Genomic DNA, 17,186 nt, shown 5'->3' with positions numbered 1-17,186 from the left:
GTCCTTAATAGAGGAATGTGTTGCGGTGGCGCTGGCTGACGAGCTTTATCGCGTGGTCATAGACCACTTCATGGCTGAACTTTAAGGGATTGAAATGAAGTTGGTAGTGTTGCCTTCAGGAGCAGACATGACAGCGCGAGAAACTTTGCAAACAAAGCCAAAATGTTTCCAGATAACTCATATTTTCCTACCTTTGCTACCTTTCTGCCATGTTTTTAATCGCTCGCTCCTCATATTATTGATACACTCAAGTCACACACCTGCTGCAGCTGTACTTAACACTGGTGCATTCAAGGTGTTTTTATAGCATAGGAATTTACATACACGGCGCGCCGCGTGGCGCATTAATCGATTTTCTTCGATTATAATGTTTTTATGATCGTGAGAAGCTAGAATCAAAATCACGATTAAAATTCGATTAATCGCCCAGCCCTAGGTACCGTTAGAATCTGTGAATTCTCCGCTGTTTACATAATCACGCTGACGCTCCGGTGAACATGTGCTGTAACGTTTTTTTTAGCTGAGTTTCTGACCTTTCTGTGGGTATGCAGCATGTCTGTGTTTATTAAAGTTAGACGTGGCTTTACGACGCTTTTGCCGCTGCGTCTGACACTGTCCCCGGTAGCGGGGACATCAGTAAAAAAGATTAATGCGATTAAAAAACATAAAGCGTTAATGATGACTGTAATTAATTAGTCACAATTAACGCGATAATTTGACACCCCTAATAAATATAAGTTTGGTAGCACTAACAGCTCATATCATGTGGCTGACTGGAAAAATAACTGGGAGTTAGAATTCTGTTTTCTCACGCCACGAGACAGGTTCGTGGCTCCGAGTATCCAGATCGCGATTTCGATTCGCATATCGTTACAGCCCTAATGTTCATACTCAAAATGGACGGAGCAACCTTAGCTTACCATTTTTAAATGATATGTCATGTTTGTAGTAGAGCTGTGAAAATCAAACTGTTGCTTGGAAAGTTTGCATTCCACTTTTTTTTACTGTCATCTACTTTTGAAAAATACTGCCACACTGCTGATGTCTTTGACATGGATGTGACAGTAGGACTGACTGTAGCCTTAAAAGAAAAGCTCAAAATTCACATCTAATTAATAGCAACGCTAATATTTCCGCCCGCTCGCCCGCGCTTTTGGCATATACTGATTTTGATGAACAACAAACAAATGCTGAGTGCTGATCAATAGTTTTGTGCAAGCAATTTAAGGTCCTGACTCTTGTCCCTAATATGACAGGCTTCATTCAGTGATTGAAACAAATATATCAACACTAATGAAATGTTTACATGCAGTGCGCGCCCATCGCAAAGCTGTTTTGTGTATCTTATTTTGAAGGCAGGTTTAAGCGTTACCATAGCGACCCGAGAGCGTTAGGGGGCCAGTCCATGAAAATATTTTCTGTAGGGCTGCAACGAGTAATCGTGTAAACTCACGATTCGATTTATATCACGATTTTTGACCCGCGGTTATATAACAACTTAATGTTTTATTTAATATTTAATAACAAATATTTTGGAACACTGAACAGATTTGAACATAAATAAATAAATAACCAAAGATTTCTCTCTTTTCTGTAACACAATAATACTGTTGAAAAATACAAAGTAAATTTGGGATTTGACCTCAAAGCATGCTGGGAAGTGTAGTTCTTCATGAGAAGCAGTTTTGTTCCGGTGGAAATAACTTGTTTTAATAAACAGCAAAGGTAAGACAACATTTCTGCTTGTATTTCTTGAAAGTCAGTTGTTGTTTTGCTCTTATTTTGGGGCTGGATCCGTGAATCTTGTTCGTAGAGTGATAAAAAATGGTACGGTTAGAATCTGTGAATTCTCCGCTGTTTACATAATCACACTGACGCTCATGTGCACTGTAGCGTTTTTTTTTCGACTCCCACGGGTTTGATCCATCGGTGTTTAACTGTGTTTGGTGAACCTAAGAATGGTTTATATGAGATTTTAGTTGAGTTTCTGACCTTCTGTGGGTATGCAGCATGTCTGTGTTTGTAGCGGGGGGCAACCGTGAAAAGGAGATTAACACGATTAAAAAACATAACGCGGTAATGATGACTGTAATTAATTAATCACAATTAACGCAATAATTTGACACCCCTAATTAAAAATAATAGTAATTTGAAAAGTTTGGTAGCACTATCAGCTCATATCATGTGGCTGACTGGAAAAATAACTGGGAGTTAGAAAGGGTGTTTCGCGATTCTGTTTTCTCAGGCCGCGAGACAGGTTCGTGGCTCTGAGTATCGCGATTTCGATACGCATATCGTTACAGCAGTACACCCGCTCTCAGAAGCGCAGCTCCCCCCTCTGGAACGGTGGATGCCCTGCTACTCATTGTCAAAACATTGTTTCAACAATGTTCAAAAATAGCTTCTTCACGACTCCCCGCCGCATCCCTTTTATGACATTGACCCAGAGTCAGACCCAGAGTCAGAAGACACTGTCGCTCGTGAAACACCTCCACAACGGACGTTATTCTTCTTCTGTGGTTCAATGTACGCAACCGAATGTGCCCGGACTAGTGCTCGGAGTAGGACGATCTGCTATTCAGGAGAACCGGTGTTTACGTAACCGGACCGGGTTTTTTCAGAGATCTCACTGAGCCCGAGATTACAATAAAACACAGCATTCTCAGCCATGGCTGAACTGTTTGTTTAGAACCTTCAGGGCTTCTTAAACAAGGTAAGGACGCAGATACACACTAAAAAACAGCGTTTATTGGAACTTCCGGTCTAGGTCCGTTTTAAAACTATTGATGTTAGAGAGAAAAAACATTATTCAAAAGACTTCAAACATGAAATAATGCCCAAGTATTTGATTTTGAATTTTGATTTTGAATTTATCATTAAAATAACATTTTTAATAGTTTTCTAGAATTCTGCTCACTTGCTCGGACAGATGCATCATCTCATATATTAGGGGTTTGAGAAGTCAAAACATACATGTATGTATATATCAGTGCTGTCAGTTAAACACGGTAATTAACGCGTTAACGCGAACCCATTTTCACGGTGTCAAATTTTTTTAATGGCGCGATTAACGCTCTTTTAGGTTTTTTTCACATGCTGTTGCCTCAACGAATAATTGAGGAATAGAATAACTACAACCCCACAGCGGATCTAGATAGACCGGAAACAAAACAACAAACACGCTGCGCGACCCGGTCAAAGAGTAGTCTGTGGGGTTGTTTTTCTGTTTTGAGTGGATGGCGAGCGCTGTGCACTTCTCCGCTAGCTCCTTCAGCTCGGATTAGCTGGTTACGGCAACAACACATTAAACCACTGGAATTCGTCTGCGTTGAAGAACTGCTCTTTATTCACAGAACTGATACACAGCCTCTGTTATTATTGTGTGGCTCTCACAAGAGGAAGAACTCAAAATATGCAGAGTGACAGAGATATTCACCTGCGGCTCGCTAATGTAAACACAGGGAACATATTACTTCCTGCTTCACTGATGTCTCGTACCTCCAACAACACACACACAAGTTACACACACCAGTTTAAGTCTGTAACATAGATTAGTTTGTGTCTGACAGCATGGTTCAGTCTGTAGAATAAGATGTGTAATAATAATTCATCTAAAATTATATTTTGGCTTGAACAAATATTATATTATAAATAGTGTCTTGAAATTGCAGTAAGCTGTATTGCAAGTTAGATACATTTCGATTAATTGTTCAGCCCTACACTACAGTATAAGCCAAAATATGCAAATAACATTTACACAAAACAAGCCAATCCACTTTTCTATGTTGATAAGAGTATTAAAATGAGGAAAAATAACGGTACAAAAAGAAATCAAGGGACATTTAGAATAGATAAAAATGTGAGATTAATTGCGATTAATCGCGAGTCAACTATGACATTAATGCGATTAAATATTTTAATCGTTTGACAGCACTAGTGTACACATTAGAGCTGAAACGATTAATCGATGAAGCGATTATTAATCGATTATTAAATTAATCGCTAACTATTTTGATAATCGATAATCGGTTTGAAGCTTTTTTCATGATTAAAACAAGATTTCTGATTGTTTCAGCTTCTTAAATGTGAATATTTTCTTGGTTTCTTTTCTCCACATAAACAAAGAAATCATTAAAACTGAAGACTTCCGAGAACATTGTCATTTCCAGGATTGACGAACACAGATATATGTGTATACATATATATATATATATACATATATATATATATAACGTATATATATATATATATATATATACATATATATATATATATACACATATATATATATATACATATATATATATATATACATATACACATATACATATATATATATATACATATATATATATATATATACATATACACACACAGGGTTACCTCCAGGATTTTTTTAAACCATGGGGGGGGGGGGCTGACGACGATGACGACAAGAATTTTGAAATGTGAAATTATGACTATTTCAAACTGAATGTTTTCTCAATACATTATTTACTATCAGTGTTTGGAATAACGCCGTTTAAAATAACGGCGTCAGGTAACGACGTTATTTTTTTAGTAACGGGGTAATCTAACTTATTACTTTTCTCGTCGTTACAACACCGTTAACGTTACTGGACGTTAAATGCGATGCGTTACTATGCACTGCATGCATTGAATAAACTATAATTCGAACGCACCCCTGGCTCATCGCTTGTGAGGAGGTGGGCAAAGTCATGTTTCATGGTAGCCAATCAGAGCCAGTGTTTTTACACGCGTTGACACACGCGCCACACACACGCACACACACACAGCTTAAGATTTGACGGCACAGGGATGGCGAGTCAGGAGCAACCCGATGAAAAGTATTTTGGGGAAGCTGGTCTTCACCCAAAGAGAAACAGGCTGAGAGACAAGAGGTTTGAAATGCTGCTGCTCCTTAGATACAATCAGTGGTTTTAGGGCTACATGGGTTAGTCGGATACACGACGGACACATGAATAGATGAGTGTTTTAGAAGAAGTGTTTGCATGGGTAGATGCATATCTAGGAGTCAAAGTTCAATCTTTAAAAGCACTCCATCATGTTAAACTATTTACTTTTTTTTAATGAAGATAAAGAAATACAGCAGCCTATGTCTTCCAGACTATTTATCTCAGGTTGTTAGAGTTTGATTTATTTATTATTTGCTACAGTTACTGCAAACACACTATATGTTATTGAACTGTTTACTTTTGAAGAAAATACTTGAAGTACAGAATATCTACCAGACCAGTTGTAGGAGATTGGGGTTTTGATTTTTTTAATTGTATGAGACTACAGAGCTAAACACACTTTACTGTTGTTTAAAAGTGTACCTTTGTTGTGCCCAAAATACTTGGAAGTATAGGTTGTTTACTTGACCAGTTGTCTCAGGTTTGATTTAATTTGCTAGAGTTGAATGCACTTTATATGGTGTAACTGTTTAAAGTTATGTGCAAACATCTGTCTGTTCTACTATTTCAAAAACTGCTCAAAAAATATCTAATTCTTTGACATATCGCAACTTTTGTTAAACAGTAACGCAAATAGTTAATTTAGCTGGTAACGAATTACTTTTATTATAGAGTAATTCAGTTACTAATTCAGTTACTTTTTGGAACAAGTAGTGAGTAACTATAACGAATTACTTTTTAAAAGTAACGTTCCCAACACTGTTTACTATAGACAGATATAAGTGAAATAACTAAACTAGTCTATACTGAATACAGTCAAATAAACATCTTTAAATAAACAATTACCTGGACATTACCTAAGCTAAAGTTATGTTGTACTGTTCAAAGCGTGTAAAGCGTGAAAACGTTTACTGCATGTAAACGTTTTCATTCAATCACTGAATGAAGCCTGTCATATTTGGGAGAAGAGCAACCTTACATTGCTTGCACAAAACTCTTGATCAGCACTCAGCATTTGTTTGTTGTGTATTTAAACCAGTATGTGCAGAGAGCGTGAAGCCGTATGGCACAGGGCGGGAGGCGCGGAGAGAGAGAGCGATTGAGGTCTGCTGTCTTGGCCTGTGTTCATTTACTTATTTTTGTGTTGGTAATATGTTGTGAACAAAACTGTATCAAAAATAACATATCTTAGGTACATATCTTACACCCTTTTAAATGAACGAGACTCAAGTTTGAAGAGGCACCGTCTTCGTTTAAAGCCCAATTTATACTTCTGCTTAAAGTGCTCTGCGTCGACGCAGAACCTGTTGTAGAGTCTCTGCGTCGACGGCAAGAGCTGCGATTGGTCCTCAGGACAGGCCGAGCGAAGCTGCTCTGTGCCGGCTCTCAGTGAGCACCGGGTGTCCTGACAGAGGCGGAGCTGATCCCCGCCGACTTCGAACTGTCGAACTATAAATACGTCATATCTTAACACACACAGCACATGTTTAGACTCTAAATGGCCAATTTCTCGCCTCAAATTATCTTAAAACTGCGTTCCGGGACACAGAAAAGTGAGAAACGGCCACTGTTTCAACAACAGTCTTTCTCCCTCGGACGCCATTGCTCACTGTAGCCAAAAGCACAACCTTGCGCAGCGACCCGTACTGATCGGGTGGGAAATTGAAGCGCCTATCTGTCACCACGACGCAGAAGTATAAAGGCTCGAGTGGTCTACGTGGTTACGCAGACGGATAACGCATTACGCAGTCGGAGAAGTATAATGTGGCCTTAAGTCCGTTAAGTGTGGGATTATTTTGGATTCAGCGCAAACTATGATGAGAATGGGAAAAGGACTGTAGGTTATGCACCGCATAGGTTATGCACCGCATTGAAGTTAGTTTTAAGTTGGATATCGACAGACATGATTCACTCCGGGTAAACATATTCCACGCATCACAACGCTGAAGTTGGCTCCGCATTCACCTACAGTGCGACTAGACCTGTGTTGAAAAAAAATAGATTCTCTGATTCTAAATCGATTGTCGTATTAATTCCTAAAGAACGATTTGTACGTCCGGAGATCGATTTAAAAAATAAAATAAAAACATTTTCCCCTGGTGAACTTTCACCCCACTTGGCGTCGGACAGCGGTGAAGTTAGCCGCTGCTGAAAAGTTTGCAAAGCTCCAGCTTTGAAACGACTGGAGGTAAATAACTCCACACACACAGAAAACTCTAACAGGAGGCAGAAGACGAGATCAAAAGGTACAGGGCGAGGAAGCCTGCAGAATCCTCATTTGGCTCTCATGGCAAAGCGATGTCTCTGTGTCCCTTTTGATTGATTCCTATTTACATACAGTAATGACCGTTAGGTTACTTTGAAACCAGTAATCTCTATTTACAGAATGTCTTTGTTTTTCATATAAATAATTAGAATAAAAGTGCATTTGTATGCAACAGCAACACTTTTTGGGTGAATTCTTAATGTCATATTTTTAATAATGCTCCAGGTTAGTGTCCCAATAGCAGTCCATTGTTGCCCTGGATCTGTTCGGTAATTCTGGCCCACAGCATGTTTGTATCAACATTCTGAGGGGGATCGGTCCTTACAGCCATCATTAACTACCAAAACTTCATTAATTTACTGTTGAATGTCAATATAATACTAGTATTAATATGTTGCATAACTATTCAGTCATGCATTTCAAGTAACAGCTCCAAAAAATGGTTTTAATAACATTAACCCAAATCAATATCGGATCGAATCGAATTGTATGTGGGGGGTCAAAATCAACATATTAAATTTACTTAAATGAGTATAAAAAAATAAATGTTTACTTTAACCTGTGTGATATAAATTTAATTAATTAATTAATTAATTATTATTATAAATAATGTCTGTAAATGTATGTATATCATACATTGTATGTTTTTTTGTGTTATTCCAGTAAGTTTAGATTTTTAATCATTTAATATTACTTTTGATTAGGGCTGCAACAACGAATCGATAAAATCGGTAAAAATCGATTTCTAAAAGCGTTGGCAACGAATTTAATTATCGATTCGTTGAGTCGCGCGATTAATACGTCACTCCTAGGCGCGGAACTGTTACAGATGCCGACTGTTTCATGCCGGTTGATGCACGCCCACAGCGAGCCTTGTGTGCGCGTGAATAGTCGAGCGGATAAGCAGTGCGGGAAAGTTTTAGAGTGAGCGACAACTATATATTTGACTTGAAACATGGCGGAGACTGAGAAAACCGTTCGGCCAAAATCTTCTAATATGTGGGAACACTTTACCATTCATGAACCTAAAAAGTGTGTTAGCTGCAATCTTTGCAAGAGCGAAATGGCGTGACACGGGAGAACCACGGTGATTAACCAGCACCTAAAAAGAAAACATGTAGGAGTCCTACGTGACGAGGAAGGGAGTAAGGAAGTAAGGACATGTAACATTAGTCTCTCATGTTTCTCCTTTAGTGGGTTAATTTATAAATTATTCAGCTTTACAAACATGAACAGTTTATTAAACTAACAAAAGCATTAGTGTGTGTCTTTTTTTCTTCTATTTTTAAAGCACTTACAGCTGTAAGTTATTAAAAAACGAGTTTACATACAACTATGATGTAATAATGTAATGAGTTAGTTTCAAGTGTACATTTTCTGTAGTAAGCAGGTGAGATTCAAGTGAGGTAGAACATTATGTCGTCAGACAGGGTCAAAATCAACATATTAAATATACTTAAATTAGTATAAAAATACATGTGTACTTTAACATGTGAGTATAAATTAATTAATTAATTAATATTATAAAAAATGTGACTCGTCTGTTAATGTATGTATATCATACATTGTATGTTTTTTTGTGTTATTCCAGTAAGTTTTGATTTTTTGTTTATCATTTAATATTACTTTTTGATAGCTCAGAGACGTTGGAGCAATAACCAGTTGTTTTTACACTTTAGTCTGCACTGTGAATTTGAAATGTTCCGTTTTTGAATAAAGATGTGGCAATTACAAATGTTTCCTTTTTTTAACCGATTCATCGAATAATCGAAAAAATAATCGACCGATTAATCGATTATTAAAATAATCGTTAGTTGCAGCCCTAGTTTTAATTATTTTTACAATGCAATATTGCCTTTGCTAGTCTGAGTAGTTTTATATTAAGATATCGAAACCGTACGGATACCGTGGCCCAAAAACCGTGATGTATACCAAACCGTGGGAAAAATGTACCGTTGCATCCCTAATGTATATATATATATATATGTATATATATATACATATAGAGAGAGAGAGAGAGAGAGAGAGAGAGAGAGGTGGAAAAAGTTCATTTATTTCAGTAATTCAACTCAAATAGTGAACGTTGTGTATTATATAAACACAGACTGAAGTAGTTCTTTGGTTCTTTTAATTGTGATGATTTTGTCTCACATTTAACAAGAACCCAGATTTCAGTATCTCCAAAAAATTTGAATATGGTGAAAAAGTTCCCCATTGTAACTTTATGGTATCACATTCCAATCAGCTAATCAGAGCCTTCAAAATGGTCTCTCAGTCTGGTTCAAAAGGCTTCACAATCATGGAGAAGACTGCTGATCTGACAGTTGTTCAGAAGACAGTCATTGACACACTTCACAAGGAGGGGAAGCCACAGAAATTCATCGCCAAAGAAGCTGGCTGTTCACAGAGTGCTCTATCCAAGCATGTTCACAGAAAGTCGAGTGGAAGAAAAAGATGCATAACCAACCGAGAGAACCGCAGCCTGTGATGGTTTGGGGTGCAATGTTGTCTGTTGGTGTTGGTCCACTGTGTTTTTTGAAAACCAATGTCACTGCACCTGTTTACCAGGACATTTTAGAGCACTTCATGCTTCCTTCTGCTGACGAGCTTTTTGAAGATGCCGATCACCTCCATGTTTCACCAAATTGAGGCAGTAATTAAAGCAAAAGGAGCCCCAACCAAGTATTGAGTAGATATAAATGAACATACCTTCCAGAAGGTCAACGGTTGTTTTTTGAAAAAAAATGGTCTTATGGTTCGTTATAATTTTTAGAGATACTGAATTTTACTTTCTTGTTAAATGTGAGCCAAAATCATCACAATTAAAAGAACCAAAGACTTAAACTACTTCAGTTTGTGTATTGAATTTATGTAATACAGGGTTTCACTATTTGAGTTGAATTACAGAAATAAATTAACTTTTCCACAAACGTTTCCACTTTTCTTATTTATTGAGACGCACCTGTATGTGTATATATATATATATATATATATATATATATATATATATATATATACACATATATATATATATATATATATATACATATATATATATACCTTGTTTCCACTGAGTGGAACAGCTCGGGGTGGTACGGTACGTATTTTTTGCGTTTCTATTAGGAATAATACCAAAATAACCAGTGCGTGTGTGTTAGACGGATCTCACTCGCGTGGCAGAATTGTGCATTCTCGTTACGTATTTAGGTTTATGACACGGGGTCTGTAGACTCATGTAAACATGCAGGAAAAAACCGTGACACTTGGCTGACACCTTGGTTGCTTGTAAACACAACTGCAAAAGCCCAACTTTCCCACACGTCTATGAGAAGCTCAGATTCAAAAGTCGCCTTAATTCCCTATCTGGAAAACAAGGCTGTACAGCAGCAAATACATGACCACACCTCACTGCTGTACCAGAGTCAGTCAACTAAAATGAGCAGTACACAGAGCATACCTTAGCAACACATAAACGTCAGGTGTGCAGATGTCAACAGCTAAAAATATGACAGATGTGACTCAGCACCAATGAGTATGACACACACAAATAATAATGGTCAACATGAGTACAGTCTTCATGCAAATTACAGCAATGGGAAGTGACTAAATGTGTTCACTAAATGCTTTCAATAATACAACAAATGAATAGAATATATGTGTGGCTCTGTTCGTGTAGAGCAGAAAAAGAAAACATATACAACATATAATACAAATGTAAACATGTGCTCAAAGCAAACAATAGCAGAAATCGATGTGGGTCTATATTGCCTTCACATGGTGGAGGAACACGAGTGGGCGGAGGAGTTGTTTTTCTGCAGCCTTCTATTAGATGCAATTATAAATGGCCAGAGGCAGAGGATCAGGAGCCAATCAGATTTGGGCTTCATGTCAACCTAAGACCAACTGTCTCGTGGCTCTGACAGCATCATTTTACCTCCATAATTCAAATGCCAAAGCAAAGGCAAGCAGCACTTCGCCTGCTCCGACCTGCGGAGCCATTTGAGGCAAGAAGAGACTCAGAGAGTGGGCTGGGCTGAGCATACACAAGCAGAACCGAGTCTCCGTCACCGAAACACTCCATCTGGATTAAATGAATCGCGTTAACGATCGTACTGATATCACACTCGGCGGGTGTAATTATTGTGGGACACGTCTTTCCATCACGGAGGCTGTTTATCTGACGGAGAGCTCCTCTTGTGTCCCATTTATAGAATGATGCAAACCTCCTGTTTGATGCCCTGACAGCCGCTAACACAACAGTGTGCACTGCGTGGACCTTACACGTTCAATATGTGAATGGTTGTTCGTGCTGGATCCTACAATGTGGCAGCACTGCGAACAATTATCTCGTGATTTCCCCCTCTGCACTGTCACACACACACACACACACACACACACACACACACACACACCCAGTAAACACACACTTTCTCCCGACAAACGACCTGCTCCACCTGGTCTCACACACACACAACAACAGCCACGACTCACAAAGTTTGGACTAAGACAGCGTGACGCTTGTGTCTCTGTCTCAACACTATTGCAGGGGGTTATGATGGGAAAAGGCAGCCATTTTAAAACTCTTGCTACATACACAATGGCTGGTCTAACGCAACATTAAACTCCAGAGCGTTTTCTGAGCCGACAGGTGACTTAAATTCAGACTAAGTGTGTCAGTGCAGTTTGTGAAGTTTACCTGGTTTCTGTTCGGGGGCTGCCCGGTGTTTCCCGGGCTCATTGGAGGCGGGTGATGGGTCCTTTGTTGCCAACCCGGATGGACCCCACCATACTGACTGTTGCCCGTGTCTCCTGGTCCCTTATTAACCCCTTCCTGGTTGTTGTAATCTCCTTGTGGGTAGTTCGGATAGCTCCTGGTGGAACTGGGAGATGTCAAAAGCTGATTCAAAGTTGGTGTAGACGTAGACTGTTGGTTTACCATGTTATACCTCTGATTATTAAACGAGGCAGCCATAGCTGTGGTTCCGCCTGCCGGCTGTTGCTTGACTGGCTGCCCCCCAGCCGCCGGAGGCTGGTTGTGACGCGGGGAATTCATGGCCCCGTATCCTTGGCTCTGATAAGTTCTGTTTTGGAACGGGCCGTAGTTGTTGTAATGGTTAGGGTAGCCGTGCTCGTGTGAATTCGGGGGGTAAGGCTCCATCATGCCAGTCCCCGATGCAGCTGCCATGCCAGCGCTTTGTTGTCCGCCATGTTGATGAAAAGGAGCCCGGGTGTAGTGCTGGTTGTAACCGTAGGGAGGTGGAGGAAAGGGGCCCGAGTGGTGGTGTCCTATTCCGGGATGGTTATTTCCTTCGGGCCCGCCCGTATCGTTCTGATTACTGGTATTATTTACCCGGGGTAAATTCCCATTTCCGTTCTTCATGTCAGAATCCCCTCCTCCTCCCCCTGCATTTCCAGATTCGGTCCCGTCCTGCAGCTCTCTCGGACCAGGAGATGTGTCTGGCCCTGGTTCCTTATGTTCATGCTCTTTCACTCCCGGCACCGACTCCTCATGTGTGTCCCGATCCGGCTTCTTGAGTTCGGATGATGGGTTAGTATTGAGAGAGGCGACGCTGGCGACCTGAGCGGCCATGATATCCCTCTCTCGCCACTCTTCCTCTCGCTCTCTCAGCGCGGCGACTCGCTCACAAACTCCGAACAACCATTGAATATGTGCACGATTATATTTATAACAACATACCCGCTATCCCGGTTCATTTTCCCCTCTGCTCTCCGCTTGGAACGCTATCCGATAATCCACTGGTACTCCGTTTATAGCGCGGGGGAAAGAGGGCACATTTTGTGGAGGAAAAATATGAATATAGAACGAGGGAATGAATGTGAGAAACACAAGTGTGTGAGCGCTGGAGGGAGGAGGGGGCTTCGGTTAGAGGAACACATCAACGACACCAGCACGAGGCTCCGTGTGCGAGACACAGCCATCATCCTCCAGTGCTGTCGCGAGGAAACGAAAACCCGGCACACACAGAGTTAAACTGGACCTGGACTCTGATGGTCTGGAATCATAGGGTTGAGCACTTGTTGTGAGCGACTGATGCCCTTTCTAACTGCACTTAAAATGTCTGACAAATTCAGAGCATTTAGGTAAAAACGTATGCTAATCACGGTAAATCAATGACACTTTATTAAACTTTAGTAAAGTGCCACATTTGGATGAATTGAGAAACACAGTTCTGTGCTGATGTAACACTGCCTCTATGTTAAAGGTGCAGTGTGTGACATGTAGAAACATTTAGTGGTGAAGTTGCATGTTGCAGCATCCATCACCTTGTGTGGGCCAAGTGGTGGCTTCAATAGAGCTGACCCAGCTCCTAAGTGGTGGCTTCAATAGAGCTGACCCAGCTCCTAATATATATATATATATATATATATATATATATTTAACTACCCCAAAAAAACAACATTTAATCAGGTGATAAAAAAATTATAAAGCTTGTGTACATTTTTTATCTATATAAGGAACATTTCACAGAATTTTTACACGCTTTATCTAAATATAACAGTATTTCTTAAAGGTGAAGTAAGTAGTTTATAGTGCCATCTAGAGGAGAGGCTGAAATTTACAACAAAGACCTGCTCCTCTGCTCACCCCCTCCCTTCCCTGAGCGCTACGGTATCCTCAGCTGGTCAAATGTCGTCCTCGTCGTCTTTCTCCGTGTCAGCAGATGAGGTTCGTGAGGAGAGGGAGAGGGCGGAGCTACCGCGGCCGTAGCAGACGAAGCGGAGAGAGAGGAGGCGGGACTTCAGCTACAAGTAAAGAGACGCTTGATTTGTTCTCTCGCGTTTGTCTTTACAGGCTCCAGTAGAAACATGGCGTCTCGCTGCTAACAGTGGCTATGCAACCGCGGCCCGTGACCATGTTATTTCACATGACTTTTTGAAACACTACGAAAATGAAACAAAAACTATTATACAGCGACTAGACAATGCAGGAGCACATAATATGTATAAAAAAGTGGATTTTGGGTTATATAAACCCATAAATACTAATTGTGTCCCTTTAAGCATTAACTAATATTGTTCATTATCCAAAGTGAGCACACATCACTACCATGTGACACATTAAATGTAAGAGAAAATATCCATGAACTACAGTATCATTTAAAAGGGCTTCTATGTGATGGTAGCTCAGTGGTAGAGCAGGTCGTCTTGCCGATGTGTCCTTGGGCAAGACACCGAACTCCACATTACTCCTGATGACTGTGTCGGCAGCGTGTTAATGGGTATGAAAGATGAGTAATAGAAAATGTGCTGTGTGAGTGAATGGGTGATTACCATAATTATATTATACCCTGTGCTCTATAGATTTACACAATCATGTACATCATGTATTCAGTAGATTAAATAAGTGAAACTTTCATTCAGTTTTCTGTTTTTGCTTATAAACTCTATATTATTGTTTATATACTGCATACTGGTATTTCCTTTATTCAGTCTGCATATTGTGACAGATATTTGTAATATTCATTTATGAAAATTAACAGTGATGGGGGTTGCACTTAGCCAGTGACAGACCAGGAGGTGTAGACACAAAAAATAAACCCTGATGGAGATAAAAACAGTATATAAAGTGTTGTGTGTTCACACAGACAAGGACGAGGGGACATTTGGAGAAAGCATGAGGCCGCATTAAGGCCACATACCCCTTCTCTGACTGCGTAATGTGTTATCCAACTGCGTAACCACGGAGACCCCGCGAGCGTTCATAGTTCTCCTTCATGGCGCTGGAATTTCCCTCCCGATCAGTAGGGGTCGCTATGCAAGGTTGTTGTGCTTCTGGCTACAGTGAGCAATGGCGTCCGAGAGAGAAAGACTGTTGTTGTTGCAGCTGAATAACATTAAAATAGTCGCCGTTTGTCACTTTTCTGTGTCCCGGAACGCAGCTTTAGGACATTTGAGGCGAGAAAGTGGCCATTTAGAGTCTAAACATGTGGTTTGTGTATTAAGATATGACGTATTTATAGTATGGCAGCTGTGGACCCTTAGTGTGCACAGTGGCCGGCACAGAGCAGCTTCAGCTTCGCTCGGCCTGTCCTGAGGACCAATCGCAGTTCTTGCCGTCTCCGTTGTCCCTTGACCGAGTGACGGACACTTAAAAAATATTTTATACAGCCGGAGATGACGGAGAGGCTCTCCGACAGGCTCTCTGGGGACGTAGAGGGGTCTCCGTAACCTACGTAGAGCACTTTACGCAGGAGTATAAATTGGGCTTTAAGTCGCCCAAAATGCATCTCAACCAACCTCTCCCCCACCCCCTCCTTCGTGTTCTCTACCTGCCTCACGCTCTCCGCAGCAGCTTGCACACTGTTGCCTTCGTGTTGTGTGGGAAATTTCGGTCTCATTTAGTGAAAATTGGGATTCAAGATCATTATTGGAGAATGTGAAAACTGTCCCATAGACACACAGACAAACAAATTGTTGTCGGGTGAAAGGCAAGGCATGTATAAAATAATAATTCTAGCAGTATAGTACACACGTGTGTGTGTGTGTGTGAATGATAACTCGACACAGGACACTTATGTTCAGATGTCAGATAAGTGCATGTGTATAGTTTGTTGTTTAAAGAACATTGCTGTGTGGTTTGCAGTAAAATGAATATTTTTCGATCAAATTAACTTCCATGACATGTATATGTCGTACATACTTTTGCAATGGGACAAAGTTCATTTCCATTAAGATAGCTCTTTGAATGCTGCAAAGCTGTGTATTTACGAGTCTCGGGTGGAGCACATGAACGCAGCATCGCTGCTTGGAAAGGCAGCAGAGCTTTGCTATGTGAATGTGGGGGATGGGAGGCAGCAGGCTCCCTGCATTGCTCACCCCTGTCTCTACAATGCAGAGTCTTCTGCTCCTATTGCCTACTGTGTGCGTGGAGGAATATACTGTCTTGGACTTGGAAGTTTTACACCAACAGAAAATATTCACATTTATTTTTAAAGCTGCAAAGGCTGCATTTGTTTGTTGAATAAATGAGAGTATGCTATGCTGCTGTGTGTGTGTGTGTGTGTGTGTGTGTGTGTGTGTGTGTGTGTGTGTGTGTGTGTGTGTGTGTGTGTGTGTGTGTGTGTGTGTGTGTGTGTGTGTGTGTGTGTGTGTGTGTGAGAGAGAGAGAGAGGGAGACCAAAGCCTGTTCCCAATGAGACAGAACCTATTTTCTGAGGATCTGGTAAAGTCTAGAGCTAGGATTTGGTTAGGCATTAACTTCAAATTATTTAGGTTAAGGGTAAGACTTTTTTTGTCCAAATGAATGGAGGTCACTGCAGTGTCCTAAGAATAATAGCTGCTCAAACATATGTATGTGTGTGTGGAGGCAAAAAAGGGGAGTAGGGGTGTCAACCTTCACCATCTTTTTTTGCATAAACATGTGTATTGTCAAGAAGGTGGTCTCTGTTTTATATCTTTTTGTTTATATATATTCACACAAAATCACCCCAATTTGCTTTCCACGCTGTCTTTATGGTCTTATTTTAGAAGTGGCTCAGATTGTGCTGTTTTTTCAGCACTCACCTTGAGAATTATGGCGTGTTTCCATGGGCTCGCCTCAGCTCACCTCAGCATGGTTAAGATGCCTTTCCAATAGCATTTTGCTTGAGTAGGTACTAGGGATGCAATTGTACAGTTTTCCCACGGTTCGGTATGCATCACAGCTTTGGTGAAAAAAGATGACTCCCTCATGTTTTTGTGGTCCGCCTCAGTCTAAGTACAGGAGATAAAACATGCAGTGTTGACTTCCGAACTCATTGTGACATCACAATTATACATTCCAGGAATTGTTGTCTTGTGGATTCGCTTTGTCCCTAAAAAATGCGAGCGTGCAGGCAAGGGCAATAATATCCGGAAGAGCGGAAGTACGCAAAGTGTTGCAGTGCAGCACAGAGTTCTACACAAACATGTGGTATGTATGAGTTTGGGCACCCCTTTAAATTTTCATGATTTTCCTTTATAAATCATTGGTTGTTTGGATAAGAAATTTCAGTTAAATCATA

At 40.4% G+C, this 17,186-nt stretch overlaps 1 protein-coding gene across 1 annotated transcript in view; it reads right to left on the bottom strand.

The window, feature by feature from the left end:
- The window catches only part of arid1ab (AT-rich interactive domain 1Ab), a 73,337-nt gene extending 60,453 nt beyond the window's left edge, over positions 1-12,884 (bottom strand). The window contains exon 1 of the mRNA XM_083899744.1: positions 11,879-12,884. Within this exon, the coding sequence (XP_083755870.1) occupies positions 11,879-12,772 (894 nt within the window). The 5' untranslated portion in view covers positions 12,773-12,884. The remainder of the gene's footprint in view (positions 1-11,878) is intronic.
- Positions 12,885-17,186: the final 4,302 nt, after the last annotated feature.

The sequence above is a fragment of the Microchirus variegatus genome, assembly GCF_963457635.1.
Source record: "Microchirus variegatus genome assembly, chromosome: 13".
NCBI classification, from domain to species: domain Eukaryota; kingdom Metazoa; phylum Chordata; class Actinopteri; order Pleuronectiformes; family Soleidae; genus Microchirus; species Microchirus variegatus.
Note: the sequence above shows the minus strand (reverse complement) of the source record. Positions and strands in the feature narration are given on the sequence as shown.